This window comes from Ambystoma mexicanum, chromosome 3q (genome assembly GCF_040938575.1).
Source record: "Ambystoma mexicanum isolate Mex_15411 chromosome 3q, UKY_AmexF1_1, whole genome shotgun sequence".
In the NCBI taxonomy this organism is placed as follows: Eukaryota; Metazoa; Chordata; class Amphibia; order Caudata; family Ambystomatidae; genus Ambystoma; species Ambystoma mexicanum.
In genome coordinates, this window is record NC_090926.1 from 1107638583 (window position 1) to 1107659848 (window position 21266).

The window sequence follows — 21266 nt, forward strand, 5'->3', positions numbered from 1 at the left end:
GGAACAACGCAGGTTGAGAGAGTGATAGTAGAGAGAAAGGGCCCAAGTTCCACCTGGGATGGGCGGTCGGAAAGGAAGGAGGTTACCTACGCCAGAGCCTGACCTATGATTCCCAGGGTGTCACAGAGACATGGGATCAGGTGCAGAACCCATCTCCCATAACATTGAGGCACAGTCGATTCACATAATCTTCAATCTGATCTCTGTCCGGACCCACCGGGTAAGCCATTGATTTTCCAAGATTCCCCTTAAACCCTGATAGTTGTCTGTACCTTTCCAATCTATCCAATAGTCTCGGGAGGGAGGCCTGCGGTTGTGTTATGTATAAGAGGGCATCATTCACAAATAGGCTTAATTTGAACTCCCCCTCCCCTACCCAGACCCCCCGGATTTGGTCATCCGCCCGAATATCTCCATCACCAGGGCGTTCAGGAGGGGTGACAGTGGGCAGCCCTGCCTGGTACCTCTTCCTAGGCCAAACGGCCATGATTCCTCCCCATTCACTACCACTTTTGCCCTAGGTCTCGAGTACAGGGCTGATAGACAGCTCGTCCATTTCTCTCCCATTCCCACCAATGCCAGAACTCCCTGCAGAATCGACCAACTGACACGGTCAAAGGTCTTCTCTGCATCGAGAGACAGGATCAGAACCCCTTGTTCTTTGGCTGTGGGTGAGTGTAGCACCTGGAGGGTTTTAGGGGGATTGTCTGCCCCCTGCCTATTCCTTATGAAACCCGTCTGATCAGGATGAATCAGTTTAGGAAGATATTGCTCCAATCTGGTCACCAATACCCATGTAAAGAGCTTGACATCAACATTGCGGAGCGAGATGGGCCTATATGCCCGACACTGCGTAGGGTCTTTCCCTGGCTTTGGTATAACTACTATATTTGCCTCCAGGAAGGAGAGGGCACTTCGCCTGTATCACTAATGGCATTAAAGACTCTTGCCAACGGCCCTGCCAGCTGCTCTTGGAATTGTGTATAAAAATCAGCAGTGCATCCATCCTTCCCTGGGGCTTTCCCAGCATGCAATTTCCCTATGGCAAGCACTACCTCTTCCACTGTGACATTAGCCTCCAAGACCGCATCTTTCTCTGGGGTGAGCTTTGGGATTGCGTGGTCTCCTGGGTCGGGCATCCTCCTATATAATGCTTTATAGTAATCCGCAAAGCATTCTGGGATCCCTTCCTGCAGACCAACCAGCCCCCAATCTTTGCTCCTAATCTATCTTTTCAACCCACCTGCTCCCTCTACTACTTCAGACTTTTAGTGTATCTCATTTTTCTGACTATCTCACCTATTAGTGTGACATGCAGAGTGTAATAAGGTAAGTCCGGACTCAAGGTAAGTTCTCCTCAAGTCTTTAATGTCTCTGATTACAAGATGACATGTAGGAGAGCAGACACCGGCTTCCCCACCCGGCAGGCACTCAGCAACTGACACCTCCCGAACACCATACATGTCATACAGACATTCCTGCAAGCGCGTGCATTCCCTCTGTCACTGGGTGCCGGCACCCAAGGGGGGGGCGCTCCAAAACCTTGCCACGGCAGAGCTCAGGGGCAGATTCACAAAGCCACCGCCGCTCCTGAAACACTGCGGCCCCAGGAGCTCCTCAGCTACACCCGCTTTCCGGCTTCGGACCCCAGGGAGGCAGACACCCCAGCTCCGAATCACCGGAAAGCAGCAGTAGGAAAGGATCATCCAGTTCCGGACCCGGGGCACTCCCTCTCCCCGCTACGGAACACTGGAGTCCTCCAAACCGGCAGCCAAGAGCGTAGGGCCAGGCACTCGGCTCACCTCGACTCCAGCAGTCCTTGAAACAGCTTGAAGTGCAGGCCCCTAGAGACTGGACCAGGAACCACGTTACTGAGTGGCCCCGCAACAGTCAGCAACCGCTCCACAGTCTCCACAGGAATGTGTCGCACAGGATCCTCAGCACTAGACCCAGGGGCACAACGATTCCGGCGACCCCCGCTTCAGTCGGCCGACACCAAACACTCCAGGAGACGGCGGACAGCGGCCCGCCGGGTGGGATCTTCGTACCGGAGGGCGGTGTCTTCTCCAATAGTGCTGCCCCCTCCGCAGCAGCCCCGAACCTCGTCGCCAGTGTAATAAGGTAAGTCCGGACTCAAGGTAAGTTCTTCTCAAGTCTTTAATGTCTCCGATTACAAGATGACATGTAGGAGAACAGACACCGGCTTCCCCACCCGGCAGGCACTCACTAACTGACACCTCCCAAACACCACACACGTCATACAGACATTCCTGCAAGCGCGTGCATTCCCTTCCATCAGAGATCACAGATTACAACACAGAGCCTGTCTCTTGTCCTGGTTGTTGTGCAGCACACCAGCCCTGTCCATGACTCCCCCATTCAACTTTGCCCTAAGCCCCCGTATTTCTTCTCGCAGCCTGTTCTCAAAGAGCTATCTCTCCCACTTCTCCTGTGCCCCCTCCGCTATCAGCAGGCCCCGTATCGTGGTCCCCTACCATCATGTGGTGGACCTCCCCTGGATCGTTGACTTAAAAAAATGAGCGATTCTCCTTCCCCAAGAAGTCTCTGGTCCCTAAGCAAGACATTGCAACGCCATCACAGGGTACAATTTATTTTTGCTTCAAATAGCCAAGATGCCATGACCAACTCATTATCCGACCACGTGACCTTCTCTATTTTGGGGGAGGTGATGTCATTTGTCTGCTCCCTCAGGATCAATAGAAGGTCTATCCTAGTATAAGTTAAGTGGGGGAGGCAAGAAGAAAGTATAGCTGCCCGCTATAGGTTGTATTGCCCTCCAAATGTCAACTGAAAAGTGATCCTCCAGGAGGCTAGCAAAATCTCTATTCTCTGTCCCTATTTGCTTGTTCACTCCTCCTCTCGCTGACCACCAGTCCAGCCCTGGGTCGGCCACCAATCCCCCCCTACTAGTCCCTTCCACCATTCCTCTAGTGTCACAAATACACTTCTCAGAAAAGAGAGCTGGCCTACATTTGGTGCATACACAGTAGCTAGGGTAAACATAACTCCATCCACCTGACCCGTAAGCACCAGGAATTTCCCCCCTGAATCCACTCTTGACCTGGAGCTCCTCCATATGGAAATATCTTGCCAACACAATTCCCACCCCTTCCTTTTTGTGGTCCTTATTAGAGGCCCAGAACATTTCCCCCACCATCCCCTTCCTCAATGGTTGTTCCATCCCCTGCTTAAAATGTGTTTCTTGTAAAAACAGAACAGATAGTTAAAGGGTCTGGAACATATTGTATGTCAACAACCTTTTGTTTGGGGAGTTTACTCCCTTGAGGTTAAGTGTTGCGACCTCCAGCTCAACCATGTCCCTTTCTGGGAAATGTCCACATATCGGTAACCCCAGCCACTCCTGGGACCCCCCCATGCCCCTCCTGTGTGTGCCAGACCCTCTCGCTCCCTCACCCCCAGCCCATAACCCCCCCCCCCGATTGCCCACCCTATCCCTGAACAATATCCCCATAACCAAGCCATGAACACTCAGTGGGTATAGCCCAACTAAATAGAGACACCTGGATTTACCCAGGTCACCAGGGCAAATGGAAGCTTGCGGTTACTTGCCTCCTCTTCCCCAAAAAGCAGACAAACATGAGGACCATGAGCCTCACTCATTGCAAAACCATAGAGTCATTTTGTCACCATCTTTGTCCCTTTCAGTTCGGGGAGATGACTGCCGCACTCTTGACTGTCTAGCACAGCTCGAGCTTCCCTCTCTCCTGCGTTCTTTAGGTTGGGCAAATGCACTTTTGAAACATTCACACAGTTGGCGCTGGCTTTCCCTCTCCAGCTGCGCTTCCTCATTCTGCAGTTCCTTAAGGAGGTTATCTGCATCCTCTCCCTGATGTAGGACATAGTTTTGCCCCTTGAGCTCAACTACAAGAGCAGAGGGAAAGCATCAATGCTACAGCACCAACTTCTCCTCGAGCCATCTCATGAGGGGTCTACATTTATGGCGTCGGTCCAGGGTGTACACCGAGAAGTCTTGGAAAATCCTCACTTGGGCTCCTTTCCATTCTATCATGCCCGTTGAAGGGTTTCCTCCTTGTTTCTGTAGTAATGGCACTTTGCCACCATTGAGCGCGGTCCCTCACCAGACTCTATGCACCTGTGAACCCCTGTCAAATTTGATTTCTCTCTCAGATTATTTCCCCGGCATCTTGCGCAACAGCCACACCAGGTACTTCTCCAGATCTTGCTGCCTTTCTGTGTCTCTGGCAGGGAAACCCCAAATGCACAGATTGTTTCATCTGTCCATGTTCTTGATGTCATCCACCTTGCACCGCACCGCTCTGTCCCTGCGTTCAAGTTCCTTTAGCCTCCTACCAACTTCCACGTCAACTATGTCGGTTGAGCACTCTTTGTGTTCCAGGGCCTTCACCCGATCCTCCACTTTTGTGACTCGCTCTGTGAGAGCCCCCATTGAGCCCTGGACCTCCACTCGGAATGCTCGCAGATCTGTAAGAATGGCGTGGATGTCCTGGTGTATGCCACCCAGGTCCCCCAGCTCCAGTCCAGCCCCAGCCTCCCCCACCATATTGCCTTCCTCAGCTGCTCATTGCACAGCGTCTCTGCTTTGAACTCGCCCTCACATGCCAGGTGTGGGGCTTCCCTTGCTCCTCTGGGTGGAGGGCATATTTCACCCACATCTCTCCTGGACCCCCTCCAACTCCGTGGGATGCTCCTCACCTCTCACGGGCCCTTCCAGGGCTTGTGCGCCTTCCAGGTTACAGCTGAGGTCCGCCACTGTGCGTCACCGTGTTGTAGGTGCCACAGGCTCCAATATTCTCAGCAATCTTTCAGCCTTTTAGGCAGGTCTGGGCTGGGTCACTGCTCTGGCACACTCCCTGAGGTACGCCCCTATCCAAGAGTCATCACTGGGCCCGGGTCACTGTGAGCCCGCCGTTGTGTGCTTCTGTCCACTGCGTTGTTATGGTTGGGGAGAGTCTCCCGTTCTTCCGAGCCCTTTCCCTTTCTCCCCCTTTCTCGCTAACGGTGCCAGAGCTCCCTTTCAGGGCCTCCTGTGTGACGGGGGAGGCTGCAGCACCCTTCAGTTGTGGGGCCTCTCTAATACTCCTTCACCGGTCTCTCAGCCAGCCGGGGCCGCAGTTTCGGGTCCTCCACGTACGCCTCTCACTGTGCCCGGGGTTGCTCTTATTACACGGTCTGGGACGCAACCTGTTCCTCACATTACAGGCACCGATTGGGGTTCTGGAGCCAGGCACATATATCTCCCCAGTGCACCACAGACCCTCTGGTCTTTCTCACTTGCTCGTTGGGATCTCTTGTATAACAATATGTCAAGGTCAAATGCAGAGCTCCACTCTCACGTGGCCATCTTCTTCTGCACCCCCTAGTGATCTCCTGTTGTGGCTTTTAATTGTGTGCTTTTATCGGCCACAATGCTATACCCAGGCATGGCTTATACTGAGGAATTTATCTGCCAACACACCAATGAAGGCAGACAATTATAGTTTTGATCACAGGTGCAGACGTTAAATTGCTACATGTGCCTGCAGTTAGTTTGTGGCCCAGCAGCTGTCAAGGCTGCACAGGAGACCGTTAAACCTGCTCTGTGCCACATCAGAGTTGTTCCTGTCATGTAAGTAGTCTGGTTACAGAAAGGCACCTATGTGCACTATACTTTTGGCATGGAGCACATTGAAAGAGAGTCTGATTAGCAGGTCTCCCTTTCAGAAACAGAATCACCTGCCTCATTTTATATCAATACAAATAAAAAAGCAAGGGTTTGCGCAATCTCAGAGATGGCAATCTGTCACAGCTGATTCCATGGGTTTCCTTTGACTTCCAAAAGGATACGGGAGGATAGCTCAGCGGAAGAAAGACAACACGAAGCAACACAGGTTCGATCCCTGGGTCCGCGCTAAGAAACCTCTGGGTGTTTAAGCACGTTATAAATACGCAACTAAGACAAAAAAAAAACAATTACGCATCCAAAAAACAAACAATTCCTGTAACAGCGCCTAGATGCCTGTGGGCTGTGTGAGCGCTTTAAAAATGTAAAATAAATAAATAAATACCTTAGAAGCAGCTAAGTAGTATCTCTGTCATAAATGTTAAACCGTCAGAAAATGACTTGTAGACGCCCTTTGTCTCTTCATTGCTAGCCAGTGGTGGACCGGCCTACAAGGAAATCTGGGTATTCCCCGGTGGGTCTCTGCACCATCACCCTCTTTTGCGTTTGCATCTTGTTTTTCTGCTCCACTTATCCTCTCTCCCGTACATATCACCCCTTTGCTTCCTTCCCCCGTTATCCTCCAAATCCTTTTGGAGCAAAGAATTGTTACAAAGCTTCAAGTACAGTATTTCACACTCTTAAGAACTTTTTAATCATCACTATATAGGGAAAATGTCCTTTAAAATTAACTATTTGGACCCATGTTTTCAAAATGTTGTTGAGGGATACCCCCCAAACCCTTACTAGAGGGGTACGGAATGCACACACGCAGGCATAAAATTGGCCTGAGCACCAAAGAAAAAGTGGCCCACTGTTGTAAATAGCAATTCATTTCTTTTCTGACAGACTGTTTGAGTAGTACCTAAGGGGGAGTTGTTGCTTACATTTGTTGAAATTTCTGCATTTTAAAGGATGTGTTCATTAACATTGTTCAAAAATTCAAGCTGTGTAGTGAATTAGCTTATGACAATGGCCCACTTTTGACAAAAACGTAGCCATTTTGACCAGCATTTTGGCCATGCAATTCGGCATTGCCCTATTGCCCTATGGACCAGTCCAGAGCCTGCTCACACGGGTAAATCTTGCGCCACTTTGAAAAAGGTTTCCAAGCCTACTTTTGGTTCATAGTCCACCCCTGCTAGTAGCATCCGCCGGATGTAGGCTATTCTCTTCAAATGTAGTGAGTAGGCAGCTGAAGCATCCAAACAATAATAATAATATGGTCCCAAATAACGGAAGCACGGTTCTGTAAAGATATGCACTATGCTAAAACACAGACATCTTATTCAAACACAACAAACCCACCCCTGTAAGGCAAGTATACTGAGAATGCAGACTTGATAGTGACAAGCTAAACAAACCAGGCATTAAATGACACACCAGAAAGGCATAGGTAGGCCAGCATGAATAAAACAGGTATCACGTCAAAAGAAATGGGTTACTTGGGAAAAGGTTCTTTGGTAAAATAGGGAAAGGTAACTTAAGCAGTGTCTAGGGGTCATGGTACCTCTAATGTCTTGGCAACGGGGCATTGAGACCTTAAATTAACTGTCTTGGTCTCAATGGTGTCATGCAGCCTTCTTGGCACATCTCCTTGCAGCAGGAATTGAAGATTTGGTCCGGACATCTTGATGTTGATATTTAATCTTGGCCTCCAGCCCAGGGACCGCATCTCTCCTGCCCTACAAAGTCTTCACTGGCTCCCGGTCGCAGCACAGATTAAATTCAAATCCCTCTGCATCATCCACAGGGACCACATATCTGCAACTCTTTCTGACTAAATATTTCCCCTCCAGACCCCTACACTCCTCCAGTACTAATTCCTTGTGTGTAAAGCGGTTGGATGAACAAGGCCGCCGGCAGGGATACTGTTTCATGCAGGATACTGCTTGATTTATAGTCGGCAATTCAGCACAGTCCAGAAAGTGACCAACGTTCTATATGAAAATTCCATACTCTGGGTTAATGACAAAAAGCTCCCATTCTGCCACAGTTATAATGAGGGTCATCTAACATTGAAAGTCATCCATAAAGGTAACAAGTTTTAAGTTATATAGCAAGACATCATGTAAATATAACTGAGAGATGAAGGAAAATGAGGGTATTTACCTCCAAACGAAGGCCACCTGAGAGTTAGGACAGCAGTTGGTATGTATGTCGAGGATACGGGATGTAAGACTGACGTGATCAGTTGTAGGGCAGTTGCATACTGGGGTGTGGTATGAGTTAGGGCAGTCACTGTTGTTTGAATTATCCATCAACAGGAGCCACGGATGCTGCCGTTTCCTGGACGCAGATACCATACATGCCGTCAATGTATCTCCATGCACACCACACATGCCATGTCAAAATGGCCATGCATGTAGGTCAGTATTTGGGGATTGTGACGAATCAACTTCCGGGGCACCAGTTGTCCAGGGATGAATATCAGTTTTCTAAACCATCAATCAACCCCACACCTCTAGCACACCAGAAGGTATCCCAACAGATTGGAAACACAGGTGAATTATAAACCCCCTTGTCCAATTTCGGTAACGTGGACGGAACGGCAGGCTTATCTCTGCAAGGTAGTGGATCGTTGGTTAGTTGCAACACAGAGCAAATACAATTATTACCCAATGATAAAAGGGACTGTCCACTCAAGGTTGTATACAAATATCTACTTTATTATTATTCAACAGACAGTTGAAGCACACTACAAAATACAACCCACACTATAAAGAAGTTCAAGAAGGAAAAGGGATGCACTCTGGATACTAACAGGAGGTTATTTGGTAAAGTAATTCATCTCAATCGTTCAAGGATACTTAGTTTCAGCACCAAAGGGAGCAATGGGTCATAAATGTCACTAGGTGCCTTCAGTAAAGGACCAGGGAGACAGAACCACAATGTACCTGGTGCTTGGGATGCTCTTGATCCTTGACAGGGTCAGGTCGGTTCCAGGACGCTTGCTGCTCCTGCAACAGAGTTCAAGACAGGAGATAGCTGCTGCTATCAGGCGGCAGGCAGTCCGGCAAGCGAGGCTGGACGGATGGCTGCAAGCTGGCCTACACTGCGGCTCGGGGTCAAGTATTATTGTCTCAGTGCTGGTTGGCGGATCTGGAACGCTGGTCGAAATGTCTCGGATGTCTTTAGTGACTGCAGCATGACAACTGTCAGTGGTGAAGCCGGTCGTGGTTCGAGGGCTTGACTGCCTCGAAAATGGCCTTAAAAGATGGACGCTGGTTGATACTTGTCGTGGCACTCCTCCTAGCCTCGTCGTTGAGCTCGTGTTGTCCTTTAAGGTGGACGGCTGAGGAGAGTGTTTGCAGGGAACAGCCTTGTCCTTTGTTCAGAGACTCTCTGGCACTTCCCACCTAGGACGCTTGCTGGCAGAACCTAGCAGGGCATGCTGTGTGCTTGCTGGGTACCGTTTCTGGAGCTGCTGGGTGGGTTCTCGGAGTTCAGTATCTCCCTCTGTTCCCTGGGAGATGTTTAGGAGAGGGATCTTGCTTCCCTTTGGAAATCCTGGCCTTCCTTCACTGGCGGAAGCCATAAGGCAGACTGTACCTTCAGTCAGGGTCCAAATGAGTCCTTCTTCTTACTCCTTTCAAAGTCGTTGAATGATCTCCTAAGAGAGTGACTCAGCCCTCTTTTAAAGCCAAATGGGCCCCAGTGATTGGTGCAGGCTAAGCCTACCTTAATAAACCAACCTGGGTCCCCACCAACAATCTTCTTTTATGCGTGAGGTCATAACCAGAGTGCTTTCCAACAGAAAAGTTAAAGGGGTGAAAATATGTACTACTGAGTCCCACCCAATACAATGTTGAACATAAGGCCTCAATAATAATGTAACCAAAATGGAAACTACAAAAGTCTGTAACTTGAGTATAAAGATCCCACGCACCGAAGGAAAGTCAACAGTGTATGGTAAAGTATCCCTAAGAGGCTAGCCTAGACAGAGCATATCTAAATGCAGACACCCAGTGTGCTGTACCATTTATATTTTCTTTACGGAGTGCGCATCTTACTTTGTCTACTCTGAGTTGAAACGAATTTCCATTAGCATGAATTATTTTATGGACTTAATAAGAGTATCAGCTAAAAGGATGTATTTTTTTTTATTAACTTCAGCCTAAAGGACTCAATGTAAACATTGAGTTCTCAAGCTTTTGTTACAGATTGTTGCTCGTCAAAATTTGATAAAAAAACCATGTTCGTAGAAAAAAAGCGTGTTATGCGCCTAAATAGATATATAAATCGCTAGATAATCACAGTTTATCAAGTCGTAGTGCATCTAAGAAATTTACTACAGCACAGCTCAATTTAATGCAGTATTATTATTAGTATTTTACTAAAAATGTACAACATGTTCTACATTTTATTGTAGCCATTTGTTCTACACCTGATGAAGGAAGGGATTCCCGAAACGCGGTGTGCAACACTTTTTGTGAATATAAAAGAAGAATTCGAAAATTGAAGATTTCATCTCATCATTTTCTATGACATTATTAAGACATCACAATGCGTAACATGGACTTTATATTGACTTAAAATATGTTGGCTGATATTCAGCACATAGGTGTGCAGGGGATGGGAGTACCTGTCATTATAGACACCACTTTCTCTGGGGTTGCCTACTACAAACAGTTGTCCCAGACATGACATTCACTGCCCTTCATACTAAGGGGTGGGAGCTGACTTCTGGATGACACAGATGCATATAAAAAACGTGTTGGGTTTCCTGTCCCCTTTGTCAGCTCTGTGACCAGGCCTCCCACAGGCCTGCTTCATTTATGCATGTATGCGCCGCCACCAGCAGAATAACAATGGGCAGGGCGGATCCATGGAGCCTTCCATATTTAATTATGCTGGCCATGGCAGGAGAAAGGAGTTGTCCTCCTCCTTTTGACACTTTCATGTACTCGTGACTGTCACATGCAAGCTACATGTGACAGAGAGCACTGCGCCTGTAGGTGTGTCCTCCCAGGGTACACAGATCTATGTTTTTGTTGTGCAGTGAGCATAGGAAAATGTGTGCGGTTTAACCCTACACATTTTACGAGGTTGATCTCCCATCATTCAATTTCTTTAAAAAATACCAAAAAAGCCTAGGCGAGTGCACAGCCGCTGTGCGGATGGTCAAACTCCTCACTGGGATATCCAAGACTCTGTATTGGGCTTCGTCCACCAGAGTCTGTTCCAATTAGAAGGGAAGGGTACTTGGGTCGTTTTACTGTGCAGCTGTTGTGCCCATTGCATATGCCTTCCTGTGCACAGTCACAGTGCACGCCGTTCTCTTAGTAATCTCTGCAATACACCTGACATGCACCCCCCTAGAGTTGGTATGAGCACAGGTGAGAATATCTAAACACACACAAACGAACTGCCAGGTGGCTGGACTTAGAGGTCTGTGCATTCAGTGTTAACAAAGTAAATCTGCACTAGATCAATAATCATAAGCACACCAAGTGTTGTCCATAGTAATTGCTGCGCATGATGGGCTGCCACCTATTAGCAATTCATTGTAGCTACTCTCATGTACCTTAAAGAATATGGATCATTTCTTTGGTTATACACACTCATTTGTCAAGTGTGAAATATATACGTAACAGTATTTAGTGTTGGCTAAGTCTGGGGAGATGAGATGAGCGTGCTTAGTAGGTTGTTGTCCTGTGAGGTTGCGCTGTGCATAATAAAGTGAGGCTGAGCTGGATGGATGGGACCAGGGGGCTGGAAACTGAGTTTCTGCTGGACTGGCAGACATGCAAAGCGAGGCCCTGGGACCAGGGGACTGGAAACTGAGTGTCTGCTGGACTGGCAGACATGCAAAGCGAGGCCATGCGACCAGGGGACTGGAAACTGAGTGTCTGCTGGACTGGCAGACATGCAAAGCAAGGCCCTCGGACCAGGGGACTGGAAACTGAGTTTCTGCTGGACTGGCAGACATGCAAAGCGAGGCCATGCGACCAGGGGACTGGAAACTGAGTGTCTGCTGGACTGGCAGACATGCAAAGCGAGGCCCTGGGACCAGGGGACTGGAAACTGAGTGTCTGCTGGACTGGCAGACATGCAAAGCGAGGCCATGCGACCAGGGGACTGGAAACTGAGTGTCTGCTGGACTGGCAGACATGCAAAGCGAGGCCCTGGGACCAGGGGACTGGAAACTGAGTGTCTGCTGGACTGGCAGACATGCAAAGCGAGGCCATGCGACCAGGGGACTGGAAACTGAGTGTCTGCTGGACTGGCAGACATGCAAAGCGAGGCCCTGGGACCAGGGGACTGTTAACTGAGTGTCTGCTGGACTGGCAGACATGCAAAGCGAGGCCATGCGACCGAGGCCCTCGGACCAGGGGACTGGAAACTGAGTTTCTGCTGGACTGGCAGACATGCAAAGCGAGGCCATGCGACCAGGGGACTGGAAACTGAGTGTCTGCTGGACTGGCAGACATGCAAAGCGAGGCCCTGGGACCAGGGGACTGGAAACTGAGTGTCTGCTGGACTGGCAGACATGCAAAGCGAGGCCATGCGACCAAGGGGCTGGAAACTGAGTTTCTGCTGGACTGACAGACATGCAAAGCGAGGCCCTGGGACCAGGGGAATGGAAACTGAGTTTCTGCTGGACTGACAGACATGCAAAGCGAGGCCCTGGGACCAGGGGAAAGGAAACTGAGTTTCTGCTGGACTGACAGACATGCAAAGCGAGGCCCTGGGACCAGGGGAATGGAAACTGAGTTGTTACTGCTGGACTGGCAGACATGCAAAGCGAGGCCCTCGGACCAGGGGACTGGAAACTGAGTTTCTGCTGGACTGGCAGACATGCAAAGCGAGGCCCTGGGACCAGGGGACTGGAAACTGAGTGTCTGCTGGACTGGCAGACATGCAAAGCGAGGCCATGCGACCAAGGGGCTGGAAACTGAGTTTCTGCTGGACTGGCAGACATGCAAAGCGAGGCCCTGGGACCAGGGGACTGGAAACTGAGTGTCTGCTGGACTGGCAGACATGCAAAGCGAGGCCCTGGAACCAGGGGAATGGAAACTGAGTTTCTGCTGGACTGACAGACATGCAAAGCGAGGCCCTGGGACCAGGGGAATGGAAACTGAGTTTCTGCTGGACTGACAGACATGCAAAGCGAGGGCCTGGGACCAGGGGAATGGAAACTGAGTTGTTACTGCTGGACTGGCAGACATGCAAAGCGAGGCCCTGGGACCAGGGGAAAGGAAACTGAGTTGTTACTGCTGGACTGGCAGACATGCAAAGCGAGGCCCTGGGACCAGGGGACTGGAAACTGAGTTTCTGCTGGACTGGCAGACATGCAAAGCGAGGCCCTGGGACCAGGGGACTGGAAACTGAGTTGTTACTGCTGGACTGGCAGACATGCAAAGCGAGGCCCTGGGACCAGGGGACTGGAAACTGAGTTTCTGCTGGACTGGCAGACATGCAAAGCGAGGCCCTGGGACCAGGGGACTGGAAACTGAGTTTCTGCTGGACTGACAGACATGCAAAGCGAGGCCCTGCTTTGCGTGCTCATTACATGACCCTCCAGATGCTTTGAAGTTCGACTTCTATATTACCCAGCCAACATAATCAGTGATGGGGGATCATGGGAGTTGTAGTATGCACATCTGGAGAGCCACATGCTGGACAACCACGTAGGCCAATAACAAGGTAAAGTGAGGAGGTGTAGGACCACACTGGAATATGTGTGATAGAATGTCTGGCCCTGTCATTGTGTCTGGTCCTGACAGAGTCATGAAAAGGGTGGGTTAAGTTGAGGGCACACATTACTGCGCCAGGTCAATAGGCACGCAACCTCCTCTGCTGCTCTAGGGTAACATGGGCATGACAGCCCTTGCTAATCCAACCAAGATCACGCCTGCCTTTCCTCTGCTCCTGGATGGCAAGTGCACAAGTATGTGCACGGCTTATCCAGCTTCTATAGCGCAACACCTGCGCTACTCTTACGGCTCCGGGCTGGCATGCACAAGCCTGCTTCAGCCCCAGAATTACACGTGAATGCTAGCTCCTGCTACCATAGCATGACCTGTTATTGACGAGTCCTGTTCCGCCAGAGGAAATGTGAGCACCAATCTGTCTACCGCCCAAAGATGACATTAGTGTGATGTAATGGTCTGGAGTTTGCCTTCATGTCAGTAACTCATTCAAGCAGCTAAGGTGATGTCATACGAATGGATCTTGGAGTGGAGTGGAATGTTGTGTGTGCTTGATTCGAAGGTGGACAGTTAGAGGAGAGAGTGCGGCTGACCATGGGGGCTGGTGGATGTACATGTCTTCATCTTGATTTGTAACTGAGAACTTAACCCTGGCACTACAATTAATAAAAGTGCTCATATTACAAAAGACTGCACAAGATGTATTACTAACGGCCAACTTCGTTACAAGTGACTTGCACTGCCGCTGTGGGGGGAGGAGGGCATGCACACTGGACCCACATCTCACAAAATGGGACAATTCCCTGTTCTCGGACAGACATGTGCAAGCACTTCCTGTTGCCTCAGGACGGTATGTGCCCACGGCCTCCAGTTCCCCCAGCATGGCATCTGCTCACCTCTTCCTATTGCACCTGGGTGACATTTGCACGACTGTGCCGCATGCCCCAGGAGTGCACCCGCCACATCCTCTCTACAGTTATTGGCCGGCTCAGAAAGTGTCCCTTGACACCCTGGAACATTCCACGGTGATGGTTGCTGATATACCAAGCAGCGTGCTCTTCTCTCCAGGCGCCTCCCAGCAGCCGTCACAAAGTGGAAAAAGGAGAGTTGTTTTCCCTTTTTATCAATTATCCCGGATAATCTTTATGTCAGATTACAGTGATCTGATGCAACCAGAGCAGATTGTTTGCTGCGTTTATTAAAATATGGATTTACTGCTGTCGCTGATCCGTCGGGTGGAGAGATTGGAGCCGGGACGCAAGGTGGTTGGTTGGCGTGGCCGGACATGCCAGGGAGAGAGGGGGGGATAGGTTTATACAGTGACACTCTGCCGGATCGTGGGAGGATTGGGCTCAGCACCCTATAAATGTTCAATCTCGTGCGCACACCAGCAACCGTTCCAGTCCACGCCAGGACTACTGGAAGTCCAGGAAGGAGCTTGAAGTGCACCGGAGGTGGAAGAGGCGGCCTAGTTTAGTGAGATTGACCAGAAGAAAGGGGGGTCCTCGGTGTGAACCTCTAAGTCCGAACTTTCCATTGTCAAGATGACCACCGTGGAAGTAAAAGCAAAGGAAGAGCGAGATGACGGATCGGATTCTAGGTCGCAGTCCTCGGCCATGGTGAGCGAGTACCCCCTCTATGAATGTGTCTTCCTGACCATGCACATTAGACTTATTGCTTTAATATAGCGCATCGCAGGCACCGTAGAGCTGCGCAATCGCTTGCCCTTAATGATCCATTAGAGATTCCCATCCCGCCTGACTCGGTCTAATCGCATTGTGATACATAAAAAGGGAAAATCCTCAAGCATTGTTTGCATGAATCATCCGGCCATTAGCGGATGTCCATCGTCGGCTTGCTTTTAGTCGACTGTTTGCCCGGCCGGTCCAGGCATGCTTTAAGCTCCTTAATGCATTAGACAAGATACGCTGCTCAGAGGGTGCTCAGCCCTACAACTGTTGCAGCCACTGATCCGCAAGTCAGGGGACGCCAAGAACTTGGTCAGACAACGCAGAGCCAACGCGTAAGCTAATTAGGCATGATCAGCCATGTTGGCAAGCTTCTAAACAGTCTGGCGTTTAACGGCACAGAAAATTGAATCCAACTCTTGAATCCTTAGCCAGTTAGTGGCGCTCCCATAAAAAGGTCTGTTTGCACCAGATCCGATTACTGTGCAAGGGGGCGTTTGGAAACAGGGCGGCGGTGTTGAGTTGAGCCGCCCAACAACCCATCACAGGAGATCAACCGGAAATGACTATAAGGTACAGACCAAAATCGCAGAGGAGGCTCATCTCTCTTGTTAGCCCTCCCATTGGCCAGCCAATCTGCGGCCCATGCTATTCTTTAACCACTGAGCCCCAGAATGAGTGAATGGAAGAATTCACAAATGAATGGATGAATAAATAGATGCACGGATGAATGAACCAAAAAACGTACGCGTGGACAAACAAATGTATGGATTAACAAATGAGCGCGGGAACACATTAGCAATGAATCGCTACGACTTATAACAAAGTGCATAGCAGCACTGCATCACCAGTAATCCTCTTAATTTACCATGTTTACACTGCTATGTTTTGACAGTGCACATATGTCATTCCAGAGTCAACTCATTAGTCATTCCATGTGTAAATTCTGATTGGGCTCACGGGTTTCCGTTTTTATTGATTTTTACATATAAATATAGATGGAAATCACTATGATCTTTCAGTATTTGTTTGTAAAAAAAATGGCAGAAACAAACATTCACACGTCTTGATTAGCGCTACGGGTCGCCATTCTGCCTCACAGTCCAATGACTCTGCAGAGTAGCTCAATGGGGGGCGGGGAGTTCCACAACACTGATGTGAGTCCCTTTGAAGCTGTTTAAAGGACTACAGGGATGTAAAACAAGTGAGCAGCAGAAGCAGCTGTTTGCTTTTATGGTGAACATGGAAATTAGGTTGAAGTTCAACTCTATGAATTTATCTTTGTAGGCATCGAAGCGCTACATTTTCATTTGAATAAATGTGCAAAAGCACTAGTTGCAAAATATTGTTTGCAGAGCAAATATAAATGTCAATAAATACAGATAACATTACAACCCAAAAAGAGATAAATACCGATGGAAGTGTTGAAAGAATAAATACCCTTAAATCGGGAGCCTTATTTTGAGCCTCACCAGTGAGGAGTAGCTTGGGTCTCTAGGTCCATCAGGCACGGAACCCACATCTGGGCATACCCGTCCCAATCAGGGTGACAAAAGCAAAACAAAGGAGTTGATGGCTGGAAGGTTTAGAATAAATCTTAACCTCTGTCGTTGCTCTGTGCAACCTGCCAGACCATTGTTTTTTGCCTGTCAAGCCATTACAGAAGCCTGTGGTTATGATTAATTCAAAACCTTCCGGCCATAACCTTTTTTGTTTTGCTAAAGTCACTCCGAATGGGACGGGTATGCCCAGACGTGGGTCCCGAGTCTGCTGGGCCTAGAGACCCAAGCTACTCCTCACTGATGAGGCCCAACAAGGCTGAAACATGTCTGGGGATGCTTGTGGTCTCGTGCAGAAGGGATGTGACCTACCAGTTTGGGCTGGGCTACCCCTTTGGGGGTAGGACCAAGCCTGATTTGCATGTGGTTTTTTTCTCTTCTGTAATGGCTTGGCAGGCTGAAAAACGATGGTCTGGAGGGTTTGCCCAGAGCGTGCCCGTGGTTATGATTAATTCAAAACCTTCCAGCCATCACGTTTTTGTTTTGCTGAATCCAGATGTGTTCAGTTTTCTTTTGTCATTGCTAGTTAAGTACATTTAGCACTCACGGCAGAGATCCGCATGCAACTTGCAAGAACCCGGTTTCAGACACAGCAAAGTCAGCCCGCAATACTGCTGCCCACAAACACCATTAAGATTAATGTTAAAGAGGCAGCTTGGGGCTTACGCTAGATGAACGGACAGTATTGTTCTTATTATATATGTGGGCAGTAGGCACTGGATTCTTGTGATCTGCAGTATTACACTGGTAGGAGCCGCAGTGCCCTGTGGCGTGTACTCGCTACGGATCATGAAGACCCCTAAGGGGCATTATCTGTTATTAACAGGTTCCGAGGGCATTTAGGGCTGCAACGCGGACAGGTGAAGGCAACCTACAACAATGGTCTTCAGGGTCTAAATGGTTTGCAATGTGGACGCGTTTATGTGGATATTTATTTTTTATGATTGAGTGATAATTGCGCCGCACACAAAAGTAGCAATTTTTCTTCGGGGCACATACGGGCTGGTGTGCATGAGAAATAGGAGGGATAAAAAAAAAGTGAGGGCAAGGAGTGTAAGGTTGCAAACTGTGTTACTGCCTTCCATGCCGGTCCCAGCGGACCTATCCTGAATCCAAGTGAGTAGTCGGGTAACCAGGGGACACCCATCACTATTCGAGAGCTCAGATTCCTTCCCAGGAGTCCCTGAAGAGTCTCTTAGTCGGTCACTTAAATCGAGCCAGGTTGTGAATCTGTTTCAGCTCTGCATGAAGTCTACTACAAAGACTCGGTCCCTGCCCAGTGGCCAGTGATCTCTTCGCTTTCCACTTGTTCTCCTCATATGTCTTTTCAAGGTCTTTGGCTGCGACAGATCTGAGGGTTCTGGTGGGCCTGTAGGGGGGTAAGACTTGCCAATAGCTAAACAGACCCCTTGCTCATCTCGAGCGACCGCGCAGTGAGCTTATAGAGTAATGTGCACGTGCTTCTCTACAGGTAGTCATCTGAGTGTTTTCATTACCCCAACTCAAAGATCAGCCTTGCTGCTCTGGTCCTTAATAATTGCATCTGTTGCGAAGGTGATTTGCTAGGCGGGAATTGAAGTAATCCAGTTTAATCAAGGCGAGTGCTTGTGCTATCTTGTTTGTATGAGTCTCCCCTAAGAAGAGAAGTATCTTTTATGCGGCAGAGTTGTTAGAGTGTATTTTATGTTAGGGAACGGATGTGTTCCTTAAATGGAAGTTTTAGGTCAAATATGATTATCAGGTTTTTTTTGTTGCGGTTGTTTCCTGAGATGAGACGATTAGGCTCCCAGTTCTTCCAGCCGGATGAGACGTATGTCTTTGGTGGGGTTGCGACTAAGTTCCAAGATGACCGTTAGTCTTGCATTAAATCATCATTTATTTGAAGACAATCATTCCTGGGAAACCACCAGACAGTATGTAATAGTGGCATTTACTGACTGAGGAGTTATAGTGTAAAAAAACGATTTGGAGGTCATCAGTGTAAATCTGGAATGAGTTGGTTAAGGTGCTCGTTAGTGCAGCCATTATAGGCATATATACACTGAACAGCCAGGTTGGACTGGAGAAGCCTTGTACAACTCTGCATAGGGGGGAATCGTTGTTGCACACCACATAGGAGGGGATGTTTGTGGAACTCCCCGTAGGAGGGAATCCTTGTGGAACATAGCATTGAAGGGAAACTTTGTGGAACTTTGCATAGGCAGGAATCCTTGTGGAACTCCAAATAGAAGTGGATCCTTGTGGAACTCACCATAGGAGGGAATCCTTGAGGAACTTAGCATAGGAGGGAATCCTTGAGGAACTTAGCATAGTGATGACACTTGTGTAGAGGCGCATTATAAATGACATATCATATCATAGAAGGGTAACTTTGTGGAACTTTGCATAGCCGGGAATCCTTGTGTAACTCCACATAGAAGTGGATCTTTGTGGAACTCACCATAGGAGGGAATCCTTGTAGATCTCACCTTAGGAGGGAATCCTTTTTGAACTCTGGATAGAGGGAATTGTTATGGAACTCTGCATAGGAGGGAATCCTTGTGGTCTATACATAGGAGGGAATCCTTGAGGAAATCTGGATAGCAGGGAATATTTGTCTAACTCTGCATAAGAGTGGTTTTGATTCAGCATTGAATTCTGCTATTGACACCTGTGTTGTTATGCTGTTAAGGAAGGATGCCACAGGCTTTTCCGCAGGTGTTCTGGCTGACCTGGGTGGATAGCTCAGTGGCAACGTGCTCACCTTGGAAGCAAGATGTCCCGAAGAAACACAGGTTCAATCTCTGGGTCTGTGTTTAGAAACCTCTGGCTATTAAGCACATTATAAAATAACCTATCATATCAGCAGTATATTATTGATATTTTAGTTCTATTGCGCTTGTACACAAGTGTTTCAGACGTGACAAGGCAAGGGATGGGAACAGGAGAGAACAAAACAATGATCTTACTAGGCCCAGTGACATTGAGAATGCGATAGTGGTCTGCACTATCATATGCTGCCGATTGATATAGTGGAATAAGAACACCCTTCTCATATATGTCCATGGTTTTCAGGGTGGATTCTTTGATGTCTATTAGGGTTGTTTCTGTACTTCAATTAGGTTTAAATGGCCAATCATGGAGTATGTTATGTTTCTCGCTATGGTTTTGGAGTTGTGCTGTATGTTGGCTAAGAACAGGGAGGGGGAATAAGTGGGGTCGTCGATAGCTTCACAGCCTATAGCTTCACAGCCTATAGCTTCACAGTTCTCATGATCAGCAGTACTCTTTTCTTTTAGTAATGGTTGGTTACGATTTATAGAGTAAGGTCAGAGAAGCGTGACACCTTTCAGTGTTAAGATAATCATTCTAAGTTTGGGCTATTAGGTGTTGCTTGCTGAAACGATTGCATTAGAGTATAGATAAGGAGAAATGGCACATGAAGAGGGACACACATTCTGTAGGTGTTGTTTGGCTATTTACCCACCCATGGACTGCCCACGGCCATGCTAATCCCTATGTCCATTCCAGCCCTGTTCCTGGCCCCCGTTCAAAACACTGCCTTATGAGAACTTGTTGATCCCGCTTTAATCAAGCCTTACCATCAAACTTTATGCTTAATGTGTCTGCAAGTGTTTTTTCAAAGCAGTGTTCTGAGAGATAATGGCTTAACTATAGCTGTAAACACGCTACTGGTGTAATAGAAATGTCTTAACCAGGTCTGCCTTTGGTCACCCCATTTAGAAGCACTCTGAATGTCCTTCACTGAAGTCCTGCTAAAACAAGCATTGGAAAAGCCAACAGTTTTGGCTTGTGTATAAGTATTAGCCGGCATTTTCCAGGCACTGGTATTAGATGCCCAGGTACTCGCACCATTTTGCGCCTGCCACCATTAGTAGCCAGTTAATAGCACCACGGCAGTGCCTAGCAAGTCCCTTTCCCATGCCTACACAAAAGCCTAAAATGTCAGCATTGCCAATGCTTGTTTGCATAGCACTTCGTGCAGGATTCCACACACGTCTAAAGGCTGCAATGTTAGCTGCTATTATTGCCCCATTTAATGGTGCTCAGTTTATCGAAGGATGAAAGGCTGAGCTCACTCTGCTATCTACATGCTTAATCCTAGTGCTTTCCGCCCAGCATTCTGCGTGGGATGCACGTCTCAAGTGAATGGACGCCATTTTCATTTTTACAATATATGCCCATTTGACACCTATACATTGGCGAAATAAATAAGCGCCGAAACGAATAAGTGCCCCTCTTCATTATGTCATGTTGATATATCCTCGGACTGGAAGTGCCGAGAGGCGATTCACTTTGAGCTACAATTACCTACTTGCTCTTTCAGTCGACATTCTCTGTTCAAAACCTCTTTCTCAATACCATCTCCTGAATGTAGTCATTGTTTAAGCCATTATTGTCCCGTTGTGCTTAGGGGTGGAGGGGAGTGGCTACCCCTAAATCGCCCCTGCAACCACCTGCTGTCCTCTTGTATCTGCCACCCATTGCTTGTTTTCACAGGACACACTCTCTCACTTCCCCACCAGCTAGCGTGCCTCTGCTCTAATGCGGCGCACACGTGTCGTCATCATTGCGGCGACGGCAGCGCACAGCTGGATGGGGGCCGTACACTGTAGCTGAAATATGACTTTCCTAAATTGAA

At 48.4% G+C, this 21266-nt stretch overlaps 1 protein-coding gene across 4 annotated transcripts in view; it reads left to right on the plus strand.

Moving 5' to 3' along the window:
- Nucleotides 1-14681: 14681 nt before the first annotated feature.
- Nucleotides 14682-21266, plus strand: part of PCP2 (Purkinje cell protein 2) — a 232842-nt gene continuing 226257 nt past the window's right edge. Inside the window, exon 1 of one of the 4 annotated variants that reach the window (XM_069603865.1) lies at nt 14682-14996. In XM_069603865.1, the coding sequence (XP_069459966.1) occupies nt 14922-14996 (75 nt within the window). In that variant the 5' untranslated portion in view covers nt 14682-14921. The remainder of the gene's footprint in view (nt 14997-21266) is intronic. The other 3 variants (XM_069603866.1, XM_069603868.1, XM_069603867.1) reach the window with 3 other exon arrangements.